The 24,452-nt window shown below is 35.4% G+C and overlaps 1 protein-coding gene across 3 annotated transcripts in view; it reads left to right on the top strand.

The window, feature by feature from the left end:
* Nucleotides 1-24,173, top strand: part of LOC113043076 (cytosolic carboxypeptidase 4-like) — a 200,452-nt gene extending 176,279 nt beyond the window's left edge. For all 3 annotated transcript variants that reach the window (XM_026202202.1, XM_026202203.1, XM_026202201.1), the window contains exons 23-24: nucleotides 3,874-4,037; nucleotides 21,862-24,173. In XM_026202202.1, coding sequence (XP_026057987.1) covers nucleotides 3,874-4,037; nucleotides 21,862-22,129 — 432 coding nt within the window. In that variant the 3' untranslated portion in view covers nucleotides 22,130-24,173. The remainder of the gene's footprint in view (nucleotides 1-3,873; nucleotides 4,038-21,861) is intronic.
* Nucleotides 24,174-24,452: the final 279 nt, after the last annotated feature.

Below are 24,452 nucleotides of genomic sequence, written 5' to 3'. Positions count from 1 at the left end.
AAACGCTTTGCTGCATAAGAGATATTTATTTTTTTCTCTCCCTGTAACACAGAAATGGAAGAGTCTAGGCTCGAAGTGATTTAGATTTAATTTGTAAACAAGAGCGTGCAAGCTGTGTGTATTTGTCTGTGTTTGGGAATAATCTATTATGTGCAGTATTTTTTGCTTCATTTGTTGCATTTAAGTGCCTCAGCGAGTGTTAAATCAATCAGTCTTGTTAAGTGGTTGAAAACTTACATATTTACTTTTTTTGATCAATCAGTTAATCAGTTCTGATGCCTGAAAATATATTTTATATTTTATATATACCACATCCGAAATAACAGTTTTTGTTTGCAGAATATATTTGTTTGTGTACTGTGTATATTTTATTAAGTATGCAGAAAGATACACACACGCATTTATTTTTTTATATATAATTTTGAATAAAGTATGAACTAATATCTGAAGTCCTTCACAGTGTAGGTTCATGAGTGTTCTGAATCCCACGTCACAAAAATGTCATCTGAATGTTCTGATGTTCTAACATCTGACCTAGATTTTAGTATTGGCACTGAACAGGTTGCATATCAGCAACCGCTTTTAATGTAGTTGCTTTGCTGCACTTAATTTGCAATAAGCTACATGCAAATATAGCAGATGGGTTCAGCTTCCGCTCGAAACCCATAAGCACGAGAGTTTTGACATGACCGATCGCACCCGAATGGAAGTTAAAGGGCTGTGCGTCTCCTGAAACGATCAGTGTGGCCTACTCAATGCAAACATGGTGAGAATTGATTTTCGACTGCGAGCAAACAGCCCAGGCTCTATGCATTCTACACGTTACCCTTGGCTTGCCTCTAAATTATTGAAGAGTGATACCCAGAACACACCACCGTGCTCATACTGAGCAGTTCTCCCTCGCTTTCGGCACCCCAGCGTCTCATTGGCCGGTTAGAGGGAGGCTGCGGTAAACGTCTGTTTGTTTGTGGCCGTCTTGACAAGAGTGAGTTTGTGTCTGCTCTGTGGACGTGTGTGTGTTTTTGTACGCTGTGTCTCTCGATCACGTAAAGGTCAGGTGTGTGTAGGTGTGCCTGGTGTTGCTCGCCCATCATTCTCTACCTTACACAGCTTCCCATTAATTTGGCCGCTTCCCCAGAGTGTGGTGAGACTCTTAAGGTATTAGCGCTGATGCTAACTCCCTTCTGACTCATCTGCCCTGCCGAGTTTACAACTAAGGCTCACTTATCTACAGCGTCAAGGCTCGTACATGGGGAGAGAGAAAGTAAGAAGGGTTGTTGGTGTCACGTGGGGTGAAAGAGGCAATCAAATAAAGGTTTGTTCATCTGAAAAATTCACAGCCTACACAGCCCTGTAAGTCGCGATCGCTCATAATGAATAGTTTCTAATAGAGATTGCATTGCAGCAAAACCGGACTCGATCTCACCGAGCCGAGGTTGCGGTGAATGATGGGCTCACAGGGATTCGCAGCCGCGCATTCTCTGGGGAAGTGTGCAGCTTTCACACGCTAATAACATGCTCGAGTGAGCAGGTGCAGCTGCTCCATGGCGAAATAATCTGCAATCATTATGTTGCTATAAAAGGCGTAATCTGACAGAAAACAGATCGTTGAAATGGGCAAGGTTAAAGACTTTATATGGGTGAGAATGCATATGACATGGAGGGAACAGCTTGTAATTATGACTGTTCTTATGTTGTTTGACTGTTCATTTTATGACTGATTGCACACAGTTGTTTCATGTCTCCATTTTCAAAATGTTTACAAGTACAATGTTCAATGTACAATGTTCATAGATTCGAGGTTAAAATGTATGTAAAAACTCTAATTGGGGATTTTCTTTTTATATATTTCTATTAGTGGACAATTTTTTTTATTATTATAAAAAAAAAAAAATTAAGTTTGTTTGCATTTTTTTACAATGACTTTGCCTTTATTAGTTAATTTAAATGAAACGACTTAAAGTATAAAAAGAATCAAAGTAAATTAAAAAAAAAAAAAAATCAGAAAATGCTTTTTGTAGTTTTTAAAACATTTATAAATATATTTGCATTTTTTTGTTGCAATTTATAATCCTCTCTCAACGTTAGTCTCATCACAAGACTGAAATTCTGAAATCATATAAACAAACTGAAATTTAGTTAATTGTTCACCAAAAATCTTACCAACTGTTGCTCTGAAATCAATTTACATTTTGTTGAATTGTTTCTTTATGTATCTTTTAATAAACTCGTGGGGTTCCTTATCAAAGAAAAAATCAATCAATCAATCAATCAGTCAAGGCTTTCAAAATTCATGAAAGTAAACAAAATATGTTCTATGAAGTTATGTTATACTACAAAATTTAATCTGCTAGGAACTGATAGACAATGTCTTTTTGAGGTGAAAATTATGATTGATATGATTGAAACTTTAAAATGCAGATTATAAACGTTTTAGATGGAGTATAGCAGGCCATCTTACCAAAGATAATGTCAACTACCCATACTAAATACAAAATCATGTTGTCAAAGCCATATGTATTTTTTATTTTTTATGAAACATCCTTAGTTTATTTCAAAACATTTACTGTATACAATAAATGCATACAGTAAATGCTTTGGTTTGAATTTAATGGAAACCTGAATTACGACTTGGGTGAGCAGATAAAAGCTCCACAAGCTTCTTTGTTTTGGTTTCACCGGTGAGTGGAGCGCTGAAGAAACATGGAGACACTGCAGATTTATTGATTTTGTTAACCTGCAGTAATCCACAGCTCATTGAACCACTGGGTCAGTACTTTGGGTTATTGCATGCTTTTGTGTGCTTAGAAAAGCATGAACGTTTCAGTGCCTGCGCTGTGTTTGTTTACTAGTGGCAGAAAATATTGTTAGTGTCTGGATTTCCATTAATGGTTGTTTCCGGAACAGTGCATTATATGAGAGGAGAGTTTGTGCACAGCGGGAAGTGTGCAATAACATTGTGGTGTCAATGCAGATGCATTTTTGGACCTGACTCAATGCTGCTTTCAGCAAATTTTCCAAAGTGCTACAATGGGTACAATATGTTGGTGTCAAATAAAAATGTCTAACTCTTTCCACATACAAAAACATCCAAGTGGTATTTGCAAAATAAATAAATAAATTAGTTAAATTGTAAACATTCCCCAAATTCTTTTCATGAATCTTCAGTTTTACCTTAATACAAAAATGCTGTTATATATATATATATATATATATATATATATTTTATTTTTTTATTTTTTTTCTTGTTACTTACTGTTTGTTTTGTATTGTTTTTATTTTGGATTGTGTTTTACGTTTTTTTGTTTTTCATTGCATTGTTGTTGTGTTTTTTTCTTTGCTTCATTTTAATTTGAGTTTTGTAAGAATTTAGTTGTGATTTTTGTTTGTATGTTTTAGTTTTTTGTTCTTGTATTTATTTTGGATTTCTGTTGTTTTGTTTGCGTTTTGTTTGCGTTTTGTTTTGGGTTTGTGTGTGTGTTCTGTTTTTTGGCTTGTTTTTTTTTTTTTTTGGTTTGTGTTTAGTGTTTTGTTTTGCATTGTTGCTGTAGTTCATTTTATGTTTTGTTTGCTTTTGTGTTTTTTATTTTCATTTTTTGATTTTATTTTGCATTCATTTATTTGTTTTCATTTATTTTAAATCAAACATTTTGTCCAAACAATAGTTTCAGTTGTAGTTTATAGAGATTTTGTGACTTAAGTCAAGAAAATTCATATATTTTCTTACACTAGTGTTCCCAGTGCAAATGTCTCCACTTACAATAAGTCTCCAGAATTAAGTGACAAGTCTATAAATGTAGTTTGACAGCCCCAATCAATCAGTCTGTCAATCATAAATCTGAACTGTCAATCTCAAATGTCTTCACCTCGCAGGGGTTGCAGACAGGGACACGGGAGCTGGAGGAGATGGGAATGAAGTTCAGTCAGAGTCTTCTCACCCTCAGGAGGAACGCCATCCATTATAACAGCCGTCTGATCCAACACGCATCTGCCCTGTTGGACCTGGACGACAGGCTTCTCAACCACAAATCCAATAAGTGAGTTTTAAATGAACCTATTTTGACCGCAGACGCATCTAGGGCTTCAAAACTTGTCAAAATAGACCACGATAAAAAGTTTTTCTAAATCAACGGTTTATAATCAATACTTTAAAACAGTGCTTCTCAACTGGGTTTGCTTAAGATACAGAAGATACTTCAAATTTGCAAATACCGCAGAGACTAATTAGACACATGGCCTTAAACAAAATGTTAAAAACAAAAGATATCTGAATCATTTTCTGCTCCTTTTTAAATAAGACTGTTAATTTGAAAGATATATCTGTATTTTATTATTGGAATTTAGCATACTAACCGACACATTTTGTTATTATGTGCACATTCAGCTGGCCTTGTGGGGTTTATATTCGATAACCATAATTGTCTGTAACTATATTATGATAATGATTCCGCTTCGGTGGAGCAGAATGGAAATAAGAGCTAGATGTACATTTCCTGAAGGAATAAGCCCACAGCAGCAAAGGAATAAAATTAATGTTTTTGTTAAAATTATTATTTGGAAAGTTGGAGGCTGATAGACGTTCTTCAGTTATGGTTCACTTTTTATTATTATTTGAGCCAGATGTCTGATGATAAAAAAATAAAAAAATAAAAAAGTCTATAATAACCAGAGAAAGCAATCCTTTAGTATTGCCACACTGTACATCTCAGTGGCACTTGTGATTATTTTATATTGCTTTCATATTTTATTATTTTGTTAACATTTAATATTAAGTTTCATTCTTTGGGAGATTAACCAGTTTTATCTTAGACGATTAAGTTTGTAAAAACTAAAAATACACAGGTGTAACACATTACAAGTCACGCAAGTCATGTAATCAGATTATTTTTTTCAAATAAGTATCGCCAGTTACTTTGTTTTCCCGTGGTTTGATTGACAGCTCTCCTGTTCTCATATTGAGAGAAATCGTAAGTAAGTGCAGAGGTGTTCTGTGAACGGTGTAAACATGAAGCTTGCTTTAGTTTTAGATTAAATGTGAACATGCATTTTCTCACCTCACTAGCAAGTAAAGACATACTGTATTCGGTATTCCTCAAAATGAATAGAAAGTATGACATCAGAGGTTAATTCATTTCACCTCTACATTTGCCAAAATTGAAATTTTTGTATTAAAAACAAACAAGCCTCATCCAGATGAGAAAAATGTAACGCAAAAGTAATGTAACACATTACCTTGCATAAAAGGTAACTAATTAATGCAATTACTGTAGTTACTTTTCTTAGGAAGTGTTGAACATATTGTAATGCATTACTTTTTAAAAAATAACTTTCCCCAACAATGAAAAAAAAAATACATGTAATGCTGAAATTATCTACAAAATGAGGTGTACATGGAGTAAATTAGGTAGTTTGGAGCTGAATTAACTGCAGAAATGTGCGATAAAATGAACAAGATAAGTGACTACATTGAGAGTAAATGTAAATATAGATTAAAGCAGTTGTTAGAGATGTTTTGTTGTTGTCATGACCCTTTTTGTTTTCTGTCTGTGGCTTGTGTTCAGTCTTTAGGTGGCTAGTTATGTGAGAATTCACTATGCAAATTAAAGCAAGCAAGAAAGATGATTATTTGCAATTCAGTATGCAAACAGAACAGTGATGTTATTACTTTCAGTTCAGTTTGGATAGTGCTGTTAACTAGAATGAAGGATATCTGTACAGTAGTACTTTCTAAGCGTTGTACCATGTTATAATATTAGCATAATGCGATTATTGACAAAGTTACCTTGTTAGTGACCTTTAAGAGTTATATTGCAGGGTTGCTGTTGCCAAGTCAGGCGCACCATTTTACTCTTTTTAAATATGATCTTGAGCTGTGGGATGTGGACGGAGTTTCATTCAGAGTGCATCAGCTGCTTTTCAAGTTTTCAATTTGCCACTAAAGGGGTTTCCTGGGAGCACTGCCACTTTCTCTGTTTTCCTTTGGTCTTTCCATCTCCTTTCTTCTCCACACACACTCGTTCTTCTCCTCTCTCCCTCTATTTTCCATTCCCCAGCATCCTCAAGTTCGAGTCTTGATTTCTGTCATGGAATGGAACAAAGCTGAGCTATTGATTTCTACGAAGTTCAATTAAATCCCTTTTGTGTGCGTTTTGAATTGTTACATCTTGTCCACACAGAGCGCTCCGTTTTCTGAGGAGATTATCCCACCCCTCTCTCTTCTTCAGGATTTCACAATGTTTCTATTGTTCCCCTCATCTTCATATTACTGAAGAGAAAGCGGTAAACTTGACTGGTTGTACCCGAGAGTATTGCATAACTGACTTATGCACTATGCTGCTTACGAGCCTTGTCTGATTCAGCTCAGCTCTTCTTAGATGGATGTAGAATATATATATATTTTTTTTTTTACTGTCATAGACAAACACACTTTTAATATGAAACAAGAACAATGTATTTGATCAACATTTAACAAGTCATGTAACATTTTAGTAGCATAGATAGATATTGAATATTAATTTATTATTATTATTATTCATTTATTTTTCATAATATTATATTTATTACATTTAAATTTATTGCATTTAAATACCTTGTTCACTCAGTTTTAGTGTATTTTTATTAACAACAATTTATAAACATTAATAAATATAACTCCACATATACTTAGCAGGTCTCACAACTATATATATATATATATATATATATATACATTTACTCATTGCTGTATATTTTGTAATACTGTAATTGCTAAATGACTGATTTTTGAATATTATTTTATCTTAGGGTTTAGGGAAAAAAAAAAAAAACGTTTTTTTTGTGTATTCTTTTTTTTTTTGACAAAATGGTATAACATTTTAATGTCAGCCATTTATCAATTATGGCGAATAACATGAAAATAATTATGATTGGATAAGGACTGCCCCCTAATAGAAAATCTTGAAAGTGTGAAGGTGTGACGTGACATACAGCCAAGTATGGTTACCCATACTCTGAATTCGTGCTCTGCTTTTAACCAATCCAAAGTGCACACACACATCGCGAACACACAGCAGTAGGCAGCCATTTATGCTGCGGCACCCGGGAGCAGTTGGGGGTTCGGTGCGTTGCTCAGGGGCACCTAAGTCATGGTATTGAGGGTGGATAGAGCGCTGTACATGCACTTCCCTCACTTACAATTCCTGCCCAAACTCACAGCCCTCATCTCTCCTCATCTCTCCTCTCCTCTCCTCATCTCTTTTCTCCTCTCCTCTCATCATCTCTTCTCATCTCTCCTCTCCTCATCTCTCCTCTCCTCCCAACTCTCCTCTCCTCTCCTCTCCTCTCCTCTCCTCTCCTCTCCTCTCCTCTCCTCTCCTCTCCTCTCCTCTCCTCTCCTCATCTCTCCACTTCTCTTCTCATCTCTCTTCTCCTTATCTCTCCTCTTCTCTCCTCATCTCTCCTCATCTCTCCTTTCATCTCTCCTCTCCTCTCCTCTCCTCTCATCTCTCCTCTCTCCTCTCGTCATCTCTCCTCATCTCTCCTCTCCTCATCTCTCCTTTTCTCATCTCTCCTCAACTCTCCTAATCTCTCCCCGTCTCTCCTCTCCTCATCTCTCCCCGTCTCTCCTCTCCTCATCTCTCCTCATCTCTCCTCTCCTCATCTCTCCTCATCTCTCCTCATCTCTCCTCTCCTCATCTCTCCTCATCTCTCCTCTTCTCATCTCTTCTCAACTGTCCGCATCTCTCCTCAACTCTCCTAATCTCTCCTCGTCTCTCCTCTCCTCATCTCTCCTCCTCTCCTGATCTCTCCACATCTCTCCTCTCCTCTCCTCTTCTCATCTCTCCTCATCTCTCCTCATCTCTCCTCTCAATTCAATTCAAAATTGCTTTATTGGCATGAATGTAAATTATACAATATTGCCAAAGCTTAGTGTACACATATAGAAAAAATGAAATAAATTATAACAAAAAAAATGAACATCACAGTAACCTCTCCTCATATCTCCTCTCCTCCCCTCATCTCTCCTTTCCTCGCCTCTCCTCTCCTCATCTCTCCTTTCCTCGCCTCTCCTCTCCTCATCTCTCCTCTTCTCATCTCATCTCTCCTCTCCTCATCTCATCTCTCCTCTTCTCATCTCATCTCTCCTCTTCTCATCTCATCTCTCCTCTCCTCTCCTCTCCTCATCTCTCATCTCCTCTCCTGATCTCTCCTCATCTCTCCTCTCATCATCTCTCCTCTCCTCTTCTCATCTCTCCCCTTCTCTCCTCTCCTCTCCTCATCTCTCCTCTTCTCATCTCTCCTCTCCTCTCCTCTTCTCATCTCTCCTCATCTCTCCTCTCCTCTCCTGATCTCTCCTCATCTCTCCTCTCTCCTCATCTCTCCTCTCCTCATCTCTCCTCATCTCTCCTCATCTCTCTTCTCCTCTCCTCTCCTCTCTCCTCTCCCGCTCTCCTCATCTTTCCTTTCCTCTCCTCTCCTCTCCTCTCCTCTCCTCTCCTCTCCTCTCCTCTCCTGCTCTCCTCCTCTCCTCTCCCGCTCTCCTCCTCTCCTATCCTCATCTTTCCTTTCCTCTCCTCTCCTGCTCTCCTCTCCTGCTCTCCTCTCCTGCTCTCCTCTCCTCTCCCGCTCTCCTCCTCTCCTCTCCTCATCTTTCCTTTCCTCTCCTCTCCTGCTCTCCTCTCCTGCTCTCCTCTCCTCTCCCGCTCTCCTCCTCTCCTCTCCTCTCCTCATCTTTTATTTCCTCTCCTCTCCTCTCCTCTCCTGCTCTCATCCTCTCCTCTCCTCTCCTATCCTCTCCTCATCTCTCCTCTCCTGCTCTCCTCCTCTCCTCACCTCTCCTCTCCTCTCCTGCTCTCCTCTCCTGCTCTCCTCTCCTGCTCTCCTCTCCTGCTCTCCTCTCCTCTCCCGCTCTCCTCCTCTCCTCTCCTCATCTTTCCTTTCCTCTCCTCTCCTGCTCTCCTCTCCTGCTCTCCTCTCCTCTCCCGCTCTCCTCCTCTCCTCTCCTCTCCTCATCTTTTATTTCCTCTCCTCTCCTCTCCTCTCCTGCTCTCATCCTCTCCTCTCCTCTCCTATCCTCTCCTCATCTCTCCTCTCCTGCTCTCCTCCTCTCCTCACCTCTCCTCTCCTCTCCTGCTCTCCTCTCCTCTCCTCTCCTCTCCTGATGCCACACATCCAAATTCATCGCAGACAAAGTCATGCGGATGGTTAATTCCCCTCAAGCCCCAGACACAAAAGAGAAGCGAGCTCTTCAAGAGCTGCCAGCAAGCCCTTTTTGTTTGTGACTCCTGTGTGAGGAAAGCGAATTCACATTCAGATGGATGCTATTTTCCTGGCCAGCACTTTTGGCTATGCACTTCCAAATGAAAAGTAGCCCGACAGAACACTCAGTACCTGCCAGATGTCAAATAAAACCAGAGGGCTCACAAGAATACTCTAGCATTCTTCATATTCAGGTTTATTATATCTTGTGTCAAAAGGTCAGTATTTTATATATTTTTTGGCTCTAAAAAGGGAATTTATTTTTTAATAATAAAAGCATTACTTTTTTTATATATATATTTATAGATTTCACGATATGCCCGTGCATTGAAATGAAATCTTTTAATTCTTGTATCTGACATCAATTTTAGTTTATTTAGAACCGCTTTCTGATGACATCATTTAACAGTAAGTGTTTTCTTATCTAATAAACTAAAAATGGCCAAACACCGACCCTCAGAAGATAACAAGCTCTCACAAAAACACCTTTGAACGTCTCCACACCTTTCATGACATCTTACAATTCAGCTTGACACATTTGTTCGTTTTTTTTTTTTATTTTATTATGCAGTTTGTAAACGAGTCCCTACGGTGTGTTCTGGCTCGCTCTGTAATTCTTCCCGCGCCTGATTTCTTTTCTTCCCCCACATCAGAGCACTTCGCCAAAGCCTCGAAGTTGAAAGCTTAGTCAACCATGAAACGTGTTGGATTGTGAGACACAAAGGAGATCTTTAGAAGTGTAAACAAACAAACAGACGGACAAGAACAACAAATAATCTCCAAACAATAATAGTTCTAATTGATTATTACAATTCTAAATATTTCCAATTGAATTTATATGCCAATTGGCCCATTTCATCTATTTGCAGTTGTCCTCAGATTCACCCAGCACCTCCAGCCTCTCCAACAATGAGAATTGAGCTGACTTGTGAAACTTATTCCATCAAAAGTTACCACAAGCTACATTAACTTGTTAATCCACTCTGAAATGATGGTCGCCCTTCTGGAAACTGAGGAAGGTTGAACGTGCCAGTTAGTTCACTTCATTTCAATTTATTTAGACCATTTAAGAAGTCTTTAGAAAGAAATAGGCATGCATCACCCTGCTTTCCCAGGCAGACTTCATCCTTTTGTTATTTGTCTGAGGGAGAGCAGGTTTTTGAGTTTAAAATGTTAGATTTATTACCTTATTGCAACCAGTTTCCACTTTATTTGATATATATATATATCTTTATTTTTGGTGTATCCCTCTTAAATTTTCTAAGCCTTAGCAGTGTCGTTTGAAATATTTGTTAATAAATATTTTATTTTATTTTATTTTTTTATTTTTTATTTTATTTCATTTTATTGCCCAAAATCTTTGTACATAAGAACGGTTTTGTATGTGATTATACACTTTATTTGTTTGTTTGTTTGTTTTTATATAACTACCACAAAACTTTGTAAACAAACTTTTTCTGAATATGATTTTTTATTTATTTACTGTTTTTGCTCATTTGATAATATATCTTACGCTAACAAATTGTTGCTCAATCATTTTTACAAAGTATTCTTTTTTTTTCTTTGGTCAGTATATTAATGTGTTACGTGTGTGTGTGTGTGTGTGTGTGTGTGTGTGACTTCCAGTTTAATTTGTATACATAATTATTTACACTTACTGTATTAAATTGAGTCAATTCATTTTTTGTTTTGTTCAGAGACTATTAATTGCATTTGTTTTTAATCATTCTTTTTATTATATTCATTCTAAATGTTACTTTTATTGTGGTACATTTTAGTAATTGTATCTATCAAGAAAGTATGAAAATATTCTCACATAATTTTGCACACGAGACCAGGAGGTGTTGATTTCTCATTGCATTGTTGCTAATTCTAGGTTTGTGATAAATCTACATTTCAGTGCAGATGACATCATCCGAATCCATTTCTAAATATTCCACAAAAATTACCGAACCGTGGGGAAGAGGCACGGACTGTTTTGCACACTCTGAAAGTTTGCCAGAACTTCATATTGCTCAGTGTTTCAGTTTCACGTTTAATTATTAACGCACAATTGGACTGACTCTCCAAAAGAATCATTATAAGCGTACTTAAAATTCAGAGCTGCTGTTCCCTGTGTTACAGTCCTCGCATGAACAGGCTTGATAGCAGGATGTGTTGTAAAATCAAACTGCCTCTGCACATCTTTTACTAGCATGCGTTCAGACACAGAGGCTGAGGACGGAGGAGAAGATAAGAGCTTGAAAAGTGGGCTGCAAACAGCTTCTGAGTGGCGTTGATTTTAATGCCTTCTAGGAGATATTTGCTGGCAGATCTCTTATGAGGTGTCTGGAATAGTTTGTGAGAGCACACACTGTAAACAAGAGCTGTGTATCCTTGTGCAGCGATGGACGTCTCCCAGGAGAGAGCTGATTGAATCGCTGTCCCCTGCCGTCACACAGACACGCTCACTCCCTCGCCGTACATGCAGAACGCAGCTTGAACCTTCTAATCTGCAAATGAAATTATTTCCGCAACTTTGGACTCCCGTTTTTTTTATTTTTTCCATAGCTTTTTGAAGAGCCAGACATTTTGTTAAAGGTAGAAGATTTATGGTATTTTATTTATTTATGGTATGGCATTTTCTTGAAATCAATGCATATTTATAAGTAGAGTAAATTATAGTTTACTACATTAATTACTTTTGCTACATTGCACAGGTTTATATCTTTATTTTCTTTAGTTTTTAGGCTTGTTTAATTGTTTATAACAGCACCTATTATTTGTTATGATTATAACAACAACTATTATTTTTATTAAATAAATTATGGATATTATTATTATTATTATTATTAGTAGTATTATTATTAGTATTATTATTATTATTATTATTATTATTAATACTACTACTACTACTACTAATAATAATAATGGTAAATAATAACAATAGCAATGATAAAATAACTGTAAATTATAAAATGTTAAATAAATTATAATTTAATAAATTATAAAATTAATGTTAACTTTTTTAATAATTATAGTTAATGTATTTATTATAGAATATCATAATAGAGTATATATAATGTATATTGTTACAGTAAATAATATATTACAGTATTATACTATGTAGTATATTATTTATTAGTATAGTAGATTTCATAATTTTTATTTTTTTTATGTTGTAATTCTGCAAAAATCATTTTCATGTCAGTGAAAAGTATTAAGTGCTATTTCCAGTCTTATCTGTACTTACTGCCACCTCATCAGTAGTTCATGGATGTCAAACTGTAATCCACTGTAAGTAGTTGATGATATTTTATTTATATATTTATTTCTTGACCAGGTCTTCACCAGAGGATTTGAGAAGCAATTACATGCCGTGTGCTTCCTCAGCACACCTCTCTCCAGATATACTTAACTCCTTTCTTAAGAGTAATTAAATCATGGTTCTGCGTTTGAAATAGGTAAAATATCAGTAGCGTCATTAACATGAAGCATCTTGCTGCCTCCTTAGACTCCTTATAAACTGCATTATTGTACAAAGATTATTTTTAAGTATTTGTCACAATGTGCAGACAAACTTAATGCACCTGATTATTCTTAAAAAGTTGAGCAATTTTGAACAAACATTGAGGACATAAGTAATATATATTTTTTTTTTTTATGTATTTGCTTTTACATTTATACATTAATTGGATTTACATGTATATATTAAGGTTTCTACAGTAACTACTAACAATTATATTATTTATTTAGTTTTCTAAATAAATATTTGGATATATTATTTTGGCTATATTATGTAATATAATGTCCGTGTGACAGCATATAACAAACTGTTGATGGTGGTGTAAAAGCTTGGTTGGAGTATACACAAACTGAACTTGCTAAAACCGAATTTGGTCAAATCAACTTGATGGCACAAAGCTCTGTGCATGAATATAGTGATTTGAATTGATTTAAATAGTGCATAAATGTTTAAAACATATTTTCCGGCTCCAACTGAAGCGTTGTTTTTTTTTTTTTTTTTTTTCTCACACTGATAAATTAGGCTTTTAAAATTCAAGCTGCTAAGACTCTTTATCAAAGCCGCGAGGGGAGAATTCTAATGACCCATGGATTGTTTTCGGTCAGGAGGTGATGGAGGGAAGAGATTGGCCCTCATCTCTCATACTTCCATTGTGTTTGATTGTTGATTCTGATTGCGTTGGAATTTGTCGATTGCATGACATTGATAATCCGATTGAGACTGCATCTATAATTACAAAACTGACAAAAGGTTTTACTACTATTGTACAAACACAATAGATAAGCCATGGGAGACTAAATGAGCAAATTACTTATGTAAACAAAATATTTGTGGTTGACACACACACACACCTCTCTTTCTCTATATATATACAGTATATTATGCAGCACAACTGTTTTCAACATTGATAATAATAATAATAATTTTAAAACTTATCAGCATATTAGAATGATTTCTCAAAGGTTCATGTTACAATGAAGACTTAATGGCTGCTAAAACAATGAGCTTTGCTGTCAAAGAAATAAATTATAGTTAAAAATATATGAAACTATAAAACAGTCTATAAAATCTCACTATATTTGTGACCAAATAAATTCACTGTGCTGTATTTATTAGTAATTATTTATGAAAAAAAAAAATCTTATCCATGCTTCATTAATTCATGCATTCATTGATTTAATTTGCATGCTTAGTAATTAATTACAATTTGTATGACTTTTTTATTTTATTATTATAAAAAAAGTTAAAATAAAATGTGTATATACATAAAGCACCTCTAAAATATTTGTCCCCATTTTTTTCAACCCTGTTGTTTTTCATCATTAGTTTCCCTAATTATGTATAAGTCACAGTTTTTGGTCTATTGATCACCCTTGACAAGATCTGCCACTGGCTTTGAATTGTAAACATAAAACATGCTGAAAACAGCATAAATGCTAAGGCACACGTGACTAACTCTGTGAGGTTAGTCAAGGTAATGATAAGCATAGTACGCTTTTTGCAGAATATAACCCACAACAAATTGTTAGAAAACCTTTGCTTGTTTGCAGGGGCATCTCTTGTCTAACACCAGGGGGGTTGTGAAGGAGACACAAATAATACAACTAACATTGTTCTTGTAAGGATATGTATACACGGGGAAAGCCTTACTACTATTAGTGCAGCAGGGATCAAGACCGTGCCAACCTAGACTAAGTCAAGCTGTTGTGGTCATGCCATAACAGCGCTTGTGTCCGTTGTAGACATTACTATTCGTCACAGTGTTGCCAAGTCTGTGGTTTTCCCGGTGAACTGGGTTGCTGTTGTTGCCGTTTGTTTTTCATGTCCACGGGTTGAAGCGACCCCAAAAATTATTTATTTTAGCCCCCAGAACACGATTTTTACCAAGGAACCCCCTCAAAATGAAGTTAGTTTTGGATTAGTTTTGGGCTAGTTTTGACTAGCAATTGGTCGGGTTTTGTTGTAATAACCTGGCAATCCTTTCCGTCAAGCAGGAAGCGTTATTATTGCTAACATAGCGGCTCATCGAAAAATACACTGGCATCATCTGTAGAGAAAATAATCACATCATCCAATGTTTAGATGAATAACAGCCTTGACAGCCTTACTTACTGGAGTTCATCAACTATTGACTGCATGTGTTCTCTCTCACCGGAGGTGTGTGTGTGTGTGTGTGTGTGTAGGTGATGTAAAAGAGTAAAGCAGGCATTTGCACCAAAGCACTGTGAAGTAAGGGATGGGGAGACTCAAAATCTTTCTAAACTTAAGATTTAAAATAAAAATGTTGCCCCATTTGTGTTGTCTTACCACTTACACAATTATTAAAAGTATAAAACATGGTTATTTACAATACACAGCATGGTTTTAATCATATTTTTAGGGGAACAACGCTCAGACAGAGTCCTGTCCCCCACAGGATTTCCACCAGTGCTTGTTTGAAAAATCCTCCTCTCAGCAGACATACACTGCCTCTCTGAATAATAATGCAATCAGATGTCTGCATTGACAATGTATGTAGATCGCAGGGTCAGTTTTTGTATCGTTTTGTTTTGTGTACCAAAGGGGAACAAAAGTATTTGCCACACGTCTGTTCTCATATTCATCGAGATGTGGCACAGGCCTTGTAAATATTTGCATAATACTTGAATGAATGATATATTTACTTAGCAACTACCTAAAGTGGAATTCAAACTCTTTCTGCTGGCGCTGGCGAGATGACAAATGGAGAACGCGCTAGTGTTTCATAAACACGCGTACCAATTTAGCCAAGCCAACAGAGACTTCTGTAGATCATTAAACCAAAATAGCGGATTTGTCGAGCTGCTTCTCGTGTCTAAGAGACGACTCCCAGACTCGCGAGTTCAACCCTATAGCGAAACATAAGACGGATGATATTTCTGCGTGGTAAACACACCGGAGGAGGGAAAGAAAATTAGGGCAGGACATTTTTATCTTTACATCAAACTAATGCTTAAAGGCAAACGGTGGAAACGTTTTATATCATAAGCTTTATATTTCCCAGGAAAGGAATTTTAAAATATTAAACCTATTTTTGTTGCTGAAATTGAATTTTGTGATCGTTACACTGCTGTTTTTTTGCAATAGAAGATTAAACTGTTGCAGACATCAACACTTCTGTCAGCCATGCTGAATTTATGGCGTCATATATATGAAACATTGTGACAAATAAACGGACAGTCATAAAGAATTATGGGTAGGGGTCAAAGGTTAGTGGTCCAACAGGGTTGGATGTTGGATGTGGGTTGGATGTTACATCACACCTTAAATGGTTAAATATAGCTGTTAAAGAGCATCACACTGTATTGATCATCGTATATCGTATAACATACTGTAGACCTTTTTTTAATTCTTTATTTATAATATTAAAGTTTCTTGTATTTTTTTTTTTTTTTACTTTTAATATATGAATTAAGACTTTTACATATGACATCATATAATATACTATTATATACTCTTATATATATATATATATATATATATATATATATATATATATATATATATATATATATATATATATATATATATATATAGTGTATTTAAAGAGGCTCTTCTTTTTGATTATTAAACAACATAATGCTGACTACTGAATGTGTTTTTGATATAACAATATGGGTGGACATATTGTATGTATGAAGCGATATTTTGGACATAACTGTGGTGATTTCTGAATGTCTAATTTTTTCAGCTTAGTTTACAAAATTGCTCTGGGTGACATTTTTGATGCTCTGTATTGTTGTTGTTAGATTATGGCTACAGTATATCAAATCTTTTATTTCTACCGATCAAGAAAACCCTTGTTTGGTCTCCTCTTCTGCTTTTGAGGATTGTGAAATGAAGGTGTCTATGCCTGTCTTTTCAGCATGCTTCAGTTCCTGCTGGTAGACACCGGGAGAATTTATAAAAGCAAGTGCTATAGCTAATAGGATTTCCATTCACGACTATGCGGAGTGGTCAACCGCAAACTCTGTGACTGTCTGTTTATCTATCCCCCGAGTCCCCATGTTCAGGCTCCAGCCACAGCAGCATAATCCTCCTGATAGTCATTGATTGTCTTCCATCCGTACAGTGAATTGCAAGTGATCTTGGAGTAATTGAAATGGCAGGTGATTGTGTTCTGGAAACCTGCATCAAATTAGCCAAACTGGACACTCAGTTTCCCCTAAGACACCATTGACTTTAGGGAATTGAATTATAGATTTCATTCTTTCTTTTTCCATTTCACTCTTTCTCTGTCTAGGCGACCAGGGTAGTTTTCACATCACAAAATATTGTGTGTAAACTAGTTAGCTAATTTTGAGAAATTTCACTTTATAGAATTAAAATTGGTTGTTAATGCCATGTTCATGTTGACTTCAATGGCAGGTTCCCATTGGGTCAATTTACTCCATACAGTGCCTGCTATTGGGGCATGTTGTCACAGAAGTGTTTTTTTTTTTTTTTTCTTGAAATGTTATAAAGTTATAGTTTAGAAATATTATAGTTGAAATAGATGACAAATTCAAACTTAAAAAAAGCCTATCTAAAATTAAACTTAAATTAAATAAAAGCTAATTCAAAATAGTAATACTGTATACATAATACTAGCACTGGTTTTAAATGAAGGAAACAAGTCCATTTTCTACTGGGCACATTGGGATTCAAACTCTTTCATCGTTTCCTCACGCTCAAGTTTTTCAAAACAAGTTTCTTCTGTTGAACACAAAATAAGATATTTTAAAGAATGTTATTAACCAATCAAATCACGGTACCCATTGACTTCCATAGAATTGAAAAAAAAAAAAATATTATGAAAATCCTACCTTCACTGTTTGGCTTGTTACCAACATTCTTCAAAATATACATGTGTGTAAATGACAATTAAATATTTTGGGATAACTATTATTTAAAGGTATGTCTTTATGAAAACTGAATTCATCTTCCCTAAAGGCCTAAACCCCGACGGTGTTTTCACCTCACGTAAGAAGCGTCGGAACAAAAAGCGGCGCTGGAACCCACAGCACCACCTTCATCACATGCTTGCTTGTTTTCATCACTTTTGCTTTAATTCTCTGCTCTGATTCGTTCGCTAAACTGTACAACCAATCAGAGCTCTCACTCTTGAATCCGGAAAACTGTTGCCGTTGTGAGCCCGACGAGAGCTGACAAGTGGAACACACCAAACAAACTAGCCCGGCCATCATAAAAAGTGTGACAACTAGCCCCACATATCTCCCAATCTGCCTTGCCTGTCATCTTTTGATCTTCTGAGTTGTGTTTTTATTACTAAGTGCTGAAAAGCCAACATGCTGACTGGCACAAAGACGCATGGATCACCCTGGCTGAGCGGCACAGAAATGAACAGCTCTCGCTCTCAGCGGCCACTTAAAGTAATTGAAAGCAGACCTGTGTAAGTACACAAAGTCTTTGCTTTCAGAGAATCAAGCCTATCAAGTCAGAAACCCGCATCATTGGTGAGCAGCTGCAAGCAGTAAACAGTAGGTCACCAAAGCTCACATGACTGCTGTTGAATGAAAAATCGCTTCCAAATATCTTTTTAACATCACAAATTATTATTAATATTTACTGTACACTATAATCATTTTAGACTGAAATCATCTGTGTATAATTTGTATACTTATTAATTTTTTTTTTATTATTATTTTTTTTTGCCTTTTTATTGTTTTGTCCAAACATATTTAAAGTTTCACTCTGATTATGTGGTTTTCGGCCAAGTATGAAAGTAATGCCAGGCTCAGTGCACACATCTGTGTTTCACTGCTGCAGTATACATTTTAAATTAAAGGGGGGGTGAAATGCTATTTCATGCATACAGAGTTTTTTACACTGTTAACGAGTTGGATTCCCATGCTAAACATGGACAAAGTTTCAAAAATTAAGTTGTACGTTTGAAGGAGTATTTTTGTTCCCAAAATACTCCTTCCGGTTTGTCACAAATTTCGGAAAGTTTTTTTCGAGTATGGCTCTGTGTGACATTAGATGGAGCGGAATTTCCTTATGTGGGTCCTAAGGCACTTCTGCCGGAAGAACGCGCGCTCCCGTAGAGCAGAGCACAGACATTCACTGATCAGAGCGATTCACTGATCAGAGCGAGAGCGTCGCGAAAAGTCACAAAAGAAGTGTGTTTTTGGTTGCCAGGGCAAGACAACCCTGCACAGATTACCAAGAAAAAACAAAACAGCATTAAGGGACCAGTGGATGGAGTTTATTTTTACAGAGCATCAACGGAATTGTGCAAGTGTTTTTGTCTGTTCCCTGCATTTCGAAGATGCTTGTTCACATGGCCCAGTTTGACGACGGATTTGCGTATCGTTTATTTCTTTAGGATGATGCAATCCCAACAAAAAAGGGTCACGATCATGTGTTGGAACCACAGGTGGTAAGTAAAAGTGCTTAAATATCTCTCTCCTTGTTAGTGCGTCCCGTCCCATGCCGGAGACCCGGGTTCGAGCCCCGCTCCGAGCGAGTCGTTGCTGCTGCTGCTCTCGTTCAGTTTCAGCCTCTGGATCTGATTCTGGATCATAAATATACGCTGAATCTGACTGTAAGCCATGGTTTGTTTTGGATGATGGTATTTCCCTCACGGTAATGTCTCAACGCAAAAGCCTACTCGCACTCGTGATTCTTTAGCTCCGCCCACACGTCACGCCTCCAGCCGGTCGTGTTTTTCCGGGAAAAATCGGTACAGACTATCTTTCTCTTATGAATATAATAAAACTAAAGACTTTCTGGAGTTATGAAGGATGCAGTACTACTCTATAGGTACTCAAAATTAACAGGATATTGAGTGAAAACGAGCATTTCACCCCCCCTTTAAACAAATGATTATTCCCAAAAACATCATCGTAAAGTTCAAAGAAATTTCATCAATGCAATGTTATGGTGTCTTTTCTTCTTGTATTATATAAGTAAAGCAACATCAAATGTGGCCATAAGATATATATTTTGGTGGGTGTTTTTTTTTTTTTTTTCCATATATATATATATATATATATATATATATATATATATATATATATATATATATATATATATATATATATATATATATATATATATATATATATACAGAGAGAGAGAGAGAGAGATCTTTTTATTTTTCTTTTCTAAGTGTTGTTTATTTATTATTTTTATTATTATAATTATATTTATTCTATTTATTTTCATGTTTTTTATTTAAACTTTTTGTTTGTGATTATTTATTCAATTTTCTCTATTTTCTTATATATATATATATATATATATATATATATATATATATATATATATATATATATATTATTTCTTTTTTATTCCTGATTAATTGTTCTGATCCTTTTCATTTTCTTATTTTTATTCTCTTTTGTTTAGTTTTTAGACTATTTGTTTTATTTTTGTATTTTCTTTTTGTTTTGTGTTTTGTTTTGTTTTTTGTCCACATTTGATGTTGTTGCTTTGCTTTGCTTTGCTTTGATTTACTTCGTTTTGCTTTGCTTTCCTTTCCTTTTGCTTTTTTTTTTGCTTTTTAAAAAAACAATTTCTAATCTCTTTCTTGATGTTTCAACAAGGTTTTCAAAACGTTTGATGACTCCATAAATATATTTAATGTCCTTTTAAAAGAGCTGTTCAAATACTCAAAAGGCCGTAATAACTTTAGTCACACGGTCTATATATGCAGATCATCTCCCCTTACAAATGACAGGTCCTCCGACCACAAAACAGACACTAATATTCTTGCTTGTTATGTGTCCTGCACTGAAAATTTGGACACCCAGTAAGAGCCAGAATAATAGACGAGTAACTTGCACCTGTTGCCGCACTGACAACCGCATAACAAATTGGTTCATTTTGCGAGTCAAGAGGACGTGATTTGTTTGTGAAAGGGACATGTCTCCTGCGTCTCATGAGACCCCTCTCACACGCTCCGTCTTTCACCCAGAGCATCATCTCATCTTTCCTATATAATGAAGAGGGAAAATACAATGTGGTTCTTCACATTGTGGCACGCCAGATGTTATTTTTTCCCTTTAATTTCCACCCAGGGCAAAGAAAATGATAAGCAGACTCACACGTGCACACACACACACACACACACTGGTGGTGAGGACGAGCGAATCGGATTGATGGATTTCTGTCGTTTTGATCTGATTAGTGTGACTGGGCTTTATGTTTACTGTCAATCAAAACGCTCAGGAAACTCAAGGTCATTCCGTCCTTCAGCGGATCCAGCAGCGGAGACAGAGCGATAGGTTTCAAATTAATTTCTCTCCACAGTGATAAAGTGATGACTTACAGAGCACTTAATAGTTTTTTTTTTCTTCCCATAATGCTGCAGTGTTATATTACTCTATACAACTGTTTTGATTAATATTTGGTATTAACATTTATTTTCAATTTTCATTTTATTTTAGTAGTATGTGCTTTTGTCATTTCTATTCAATTTTTCAGTGCACACATCTGTGTTTAACTGCTGCAGTATACATTTTAAATTAAACAAATGATTATTCCCAAAAAATCATTGTAAAGTTCAAAGAAAGTTCATCAATGCATTGTTATGGTGTATTTTCTTCCCATAATGCTGCAGTGTTGTATTACTCTATACAGCTGTTTTGATTAATATTTTGAATTAACATTTATTTAAAATTTTCATTCGATTTTTAGTAGTATGTGCCTATTTTTAGCTTTTCATTTTATATATTTCCGTTTTTTTCTTCAGTTTTTTAGTCATTTTATGTACTTTTTCATGTTTTTAGCTTTTTTTATTTTTCTTTAACATTTTCTGTGCTTTTTTTCATTTTATTTTTTATTTTTTTGTTTATATTTTTTATATTTTGTTTTCATTTTTCTTTTTCTTGCCATTTTGCATACGTTTGTGTTTTTATTTTTTTATGTCTAAATAAAGAAATCTCTTTGATTTCTGTTTTTGTATGATTCAAGTTTTTTTTTATTTTTTTTTATTTTTCATCTTATATTTTATTATTTAAACATACAAAATATTTAATATTTATATATTATTTCAGCTGTATTGATCGTATTAATAATAGCTTACATTTAACAAAATGTTTTGGATTGTTGTGTTAGTTTGTTAAATTGTAACACCATTGTGTTTATTTCCGCAGTTGTTTCGAGGACGATGAGCCGCCATGCATGGAGGAGATTGAATACTCATCCTTCAGTGACCCGTTTGATGCCAACGAACTGGACACAGAGGTGAACGGTAACACTTCCAGCGAAGAGGATGAAGAAGATGCAGATATCTGTAGGAATGGGAGAATGTGTAGCGACAGGAAGTCCCACCTCGTTCCTTGCTACTTGAAACAGGATGTCCTGGAGACTCTGACAATCAAGGGTGGACAGTGTAACGGCAGTAATGGCTACTTATATTAGGCTTTTTTTTGTTGTTTATCTTTTCTGTTATTTATAATTTATATTAGGTTATCATAAGGGTGATACTGAAGTATTTAGTGTGTAGTCCATGAAACAAAACAAGTCATGCACACCTGCAGAACATTTACTAGTCCAACCTGAGCTCCCTGATATAAACTATATAAATATCTATTTCCTGCATAAAAATGCACTTGAAGAGTAAATGATTTTTGCATAATCCTAACAGCGTGATGAGCTCATGCTTTGGTCTGTGCGGTGAGGCATTGTGGGTTTGTTTACGAATTGCTCTTAGTGTAAACTAGAGGCTGGTAGATTCCTGACAGAAGTACTCTGCTATATAACTGCTCTACCAGTGAAACTCGTGATATTGCAAGACAGCACTGCATATAAAGTTTACTTTTAATTATATATTTATTATCTTACATTGTGAAAATCAGTAATCATGTTTGTTTTTTATGGCTATTAGTTTCTAAAGTGATACACAGTATATATTTTAAAAGTTAATATGCAAAAAGCCATATCCCATATCTCAGTCTTTAACTCTTTTCAAAAATCATGTTTTTTCATAGTGCATTCCAACTAATGTCAATCAAACTGCTGTTGGATTATTATGATTAGGTAAAAATATATGGCAGGCTAACACAATAAAACAATAAAAACATAACAATAAAAAAAAACATGTTTAAGATATTGCTACACAAATACTTTCAAATTATTGAAGTTATATAATTTGTTCTTCAACTTGAACTTATCAATTGATAATCGTACAATCTTGATTGAATCTTAATATGGTAACAAAGAAAAATATATTTAAAACTTGTGAATGATCAAAAAACTATGTTTTTATTTGTATGTTTTTTTCCCCCACACGGGACAGAAGTACAATTCATCTGTGTAATGTGCAAGGGGCACAGGCAAATTTTGCTACCCCTTTAACCCAACGTTGCAAAATTACAACACTGACATGACACAAGCTCAAAAAATCTAAAATGATCAGTGCATTCAACAAAACCTAAATATCTACATGATCCACACCACACATATTAATATTCACAGAAATATTTTAGGCATTTCACTTGAATGTAGATTTATCCAGTCCAGGAAAGCAAGATGATTTAGCTTTAAGGGAAGTTTGCAGGTTGTTAGAGGTAAATAGGACTATTTTTGAAATCTAGCATCCAATAGCATTGCAAGGCTGAAAAATAGGACCTATAAGTTGTGTAAATGTGGTCTTGGAGAGAGAGAGAGAGAGACGTGAGCAGCTTTAATTTAGTCAAGCTAAAACTGATGTTGTAGTATTACAACAGTGTGTCTTACAGGTTTAAGGCTATCTCAATATTTTAGTGCATTGAGCTTTTCTTCTTCTCTGACGAGTCCCTCAGAGGATGGCATCTGGCCCAGACCGGTGGAGTGTTGCAGGGATGTTTGTCCTTCTGTAGATTTCTCCTATCTGCAAAAGTGATCATGGAGCTCAACTAGAGTGACCATCAGGTTCTTGATCACCAGTCTAGACAAAGTCCTTCTCCATCACATGCTCAATATGGCCAGCAGGCCAGCTCTAGGAAGAGTTCTAGTTGTTTCAAACATCTTCCATATCTTAAGTGAAGCAGATTTCTTTTTCTGAACTCTTGCCCAGATGTGTGGCTTGATGCAGATCTGTTTCTGAGCTCTACGGGCAGTTCTTTTGACCTCAGGGCTTGGTCTTTGCTCTGAAATGCATTATCAGCTGTTAGACCTTTCATTAAGATGCGTGTGCTGTTCCAAATCATAACCATTCAGTTGAATTTGCCACAGGTTAACTTCACTTGAAGTGTACTTACATCTATAAGCCATATGAATGCTCTTAAACTAAATATCAACTGTCCCAGATAATGGTTTGAATACTTATGCAATGGAATCATTTAAGTTTTTTATTTTTAATAAATTTGCAAAGATGTTAAAAACCTGTCTTTTTGCTGTGCAATGATGGTGTATAGAGTGTAGATTGATGTTGGAAAAAAGTACTTTAGAGCAATTGAACGTAAGGCAGCAATATAACAAAACATGAAAACAATGAAGGGATATGAACACTTTCTCCCAAGGCACTGTATATAAAGTTTTTATATATACACTACCATTTAAAAGTTTGGGAGCAGTAAGATATTAATATGTTTAAAAGAGACCTCAAACATATGCTTATCAAGGCTGCATTTATTGGATAAAAAAAAATTCAGTAATATTATGAATTATTATTACAATTTAAAATAATGGTTTAAAAAAAAAAGTTTGTGGTATGTTTTTACTTTTTTTTTTATTCAGCAAGGATATGTTAAATTAATAATAA

This window comes from Carassius auratus, chromosome 25 (assembly GCF_003368295.1).
Source record: "Carassius auratus strain Wakin chromosome 25, ASM336829v1, whole genome shotgun sequence".
NCBI lineage: Eukaryota > Metazoa > Chordata > Actinopteri > Cypriniformes > Cyprinidae > Carassius > Carassius auratus.
The sequence above is the reverse complement of the archived record's forward strand: the minus strand, read 5'-3'. Positions and strand labels throughout refer to the sequence as shown.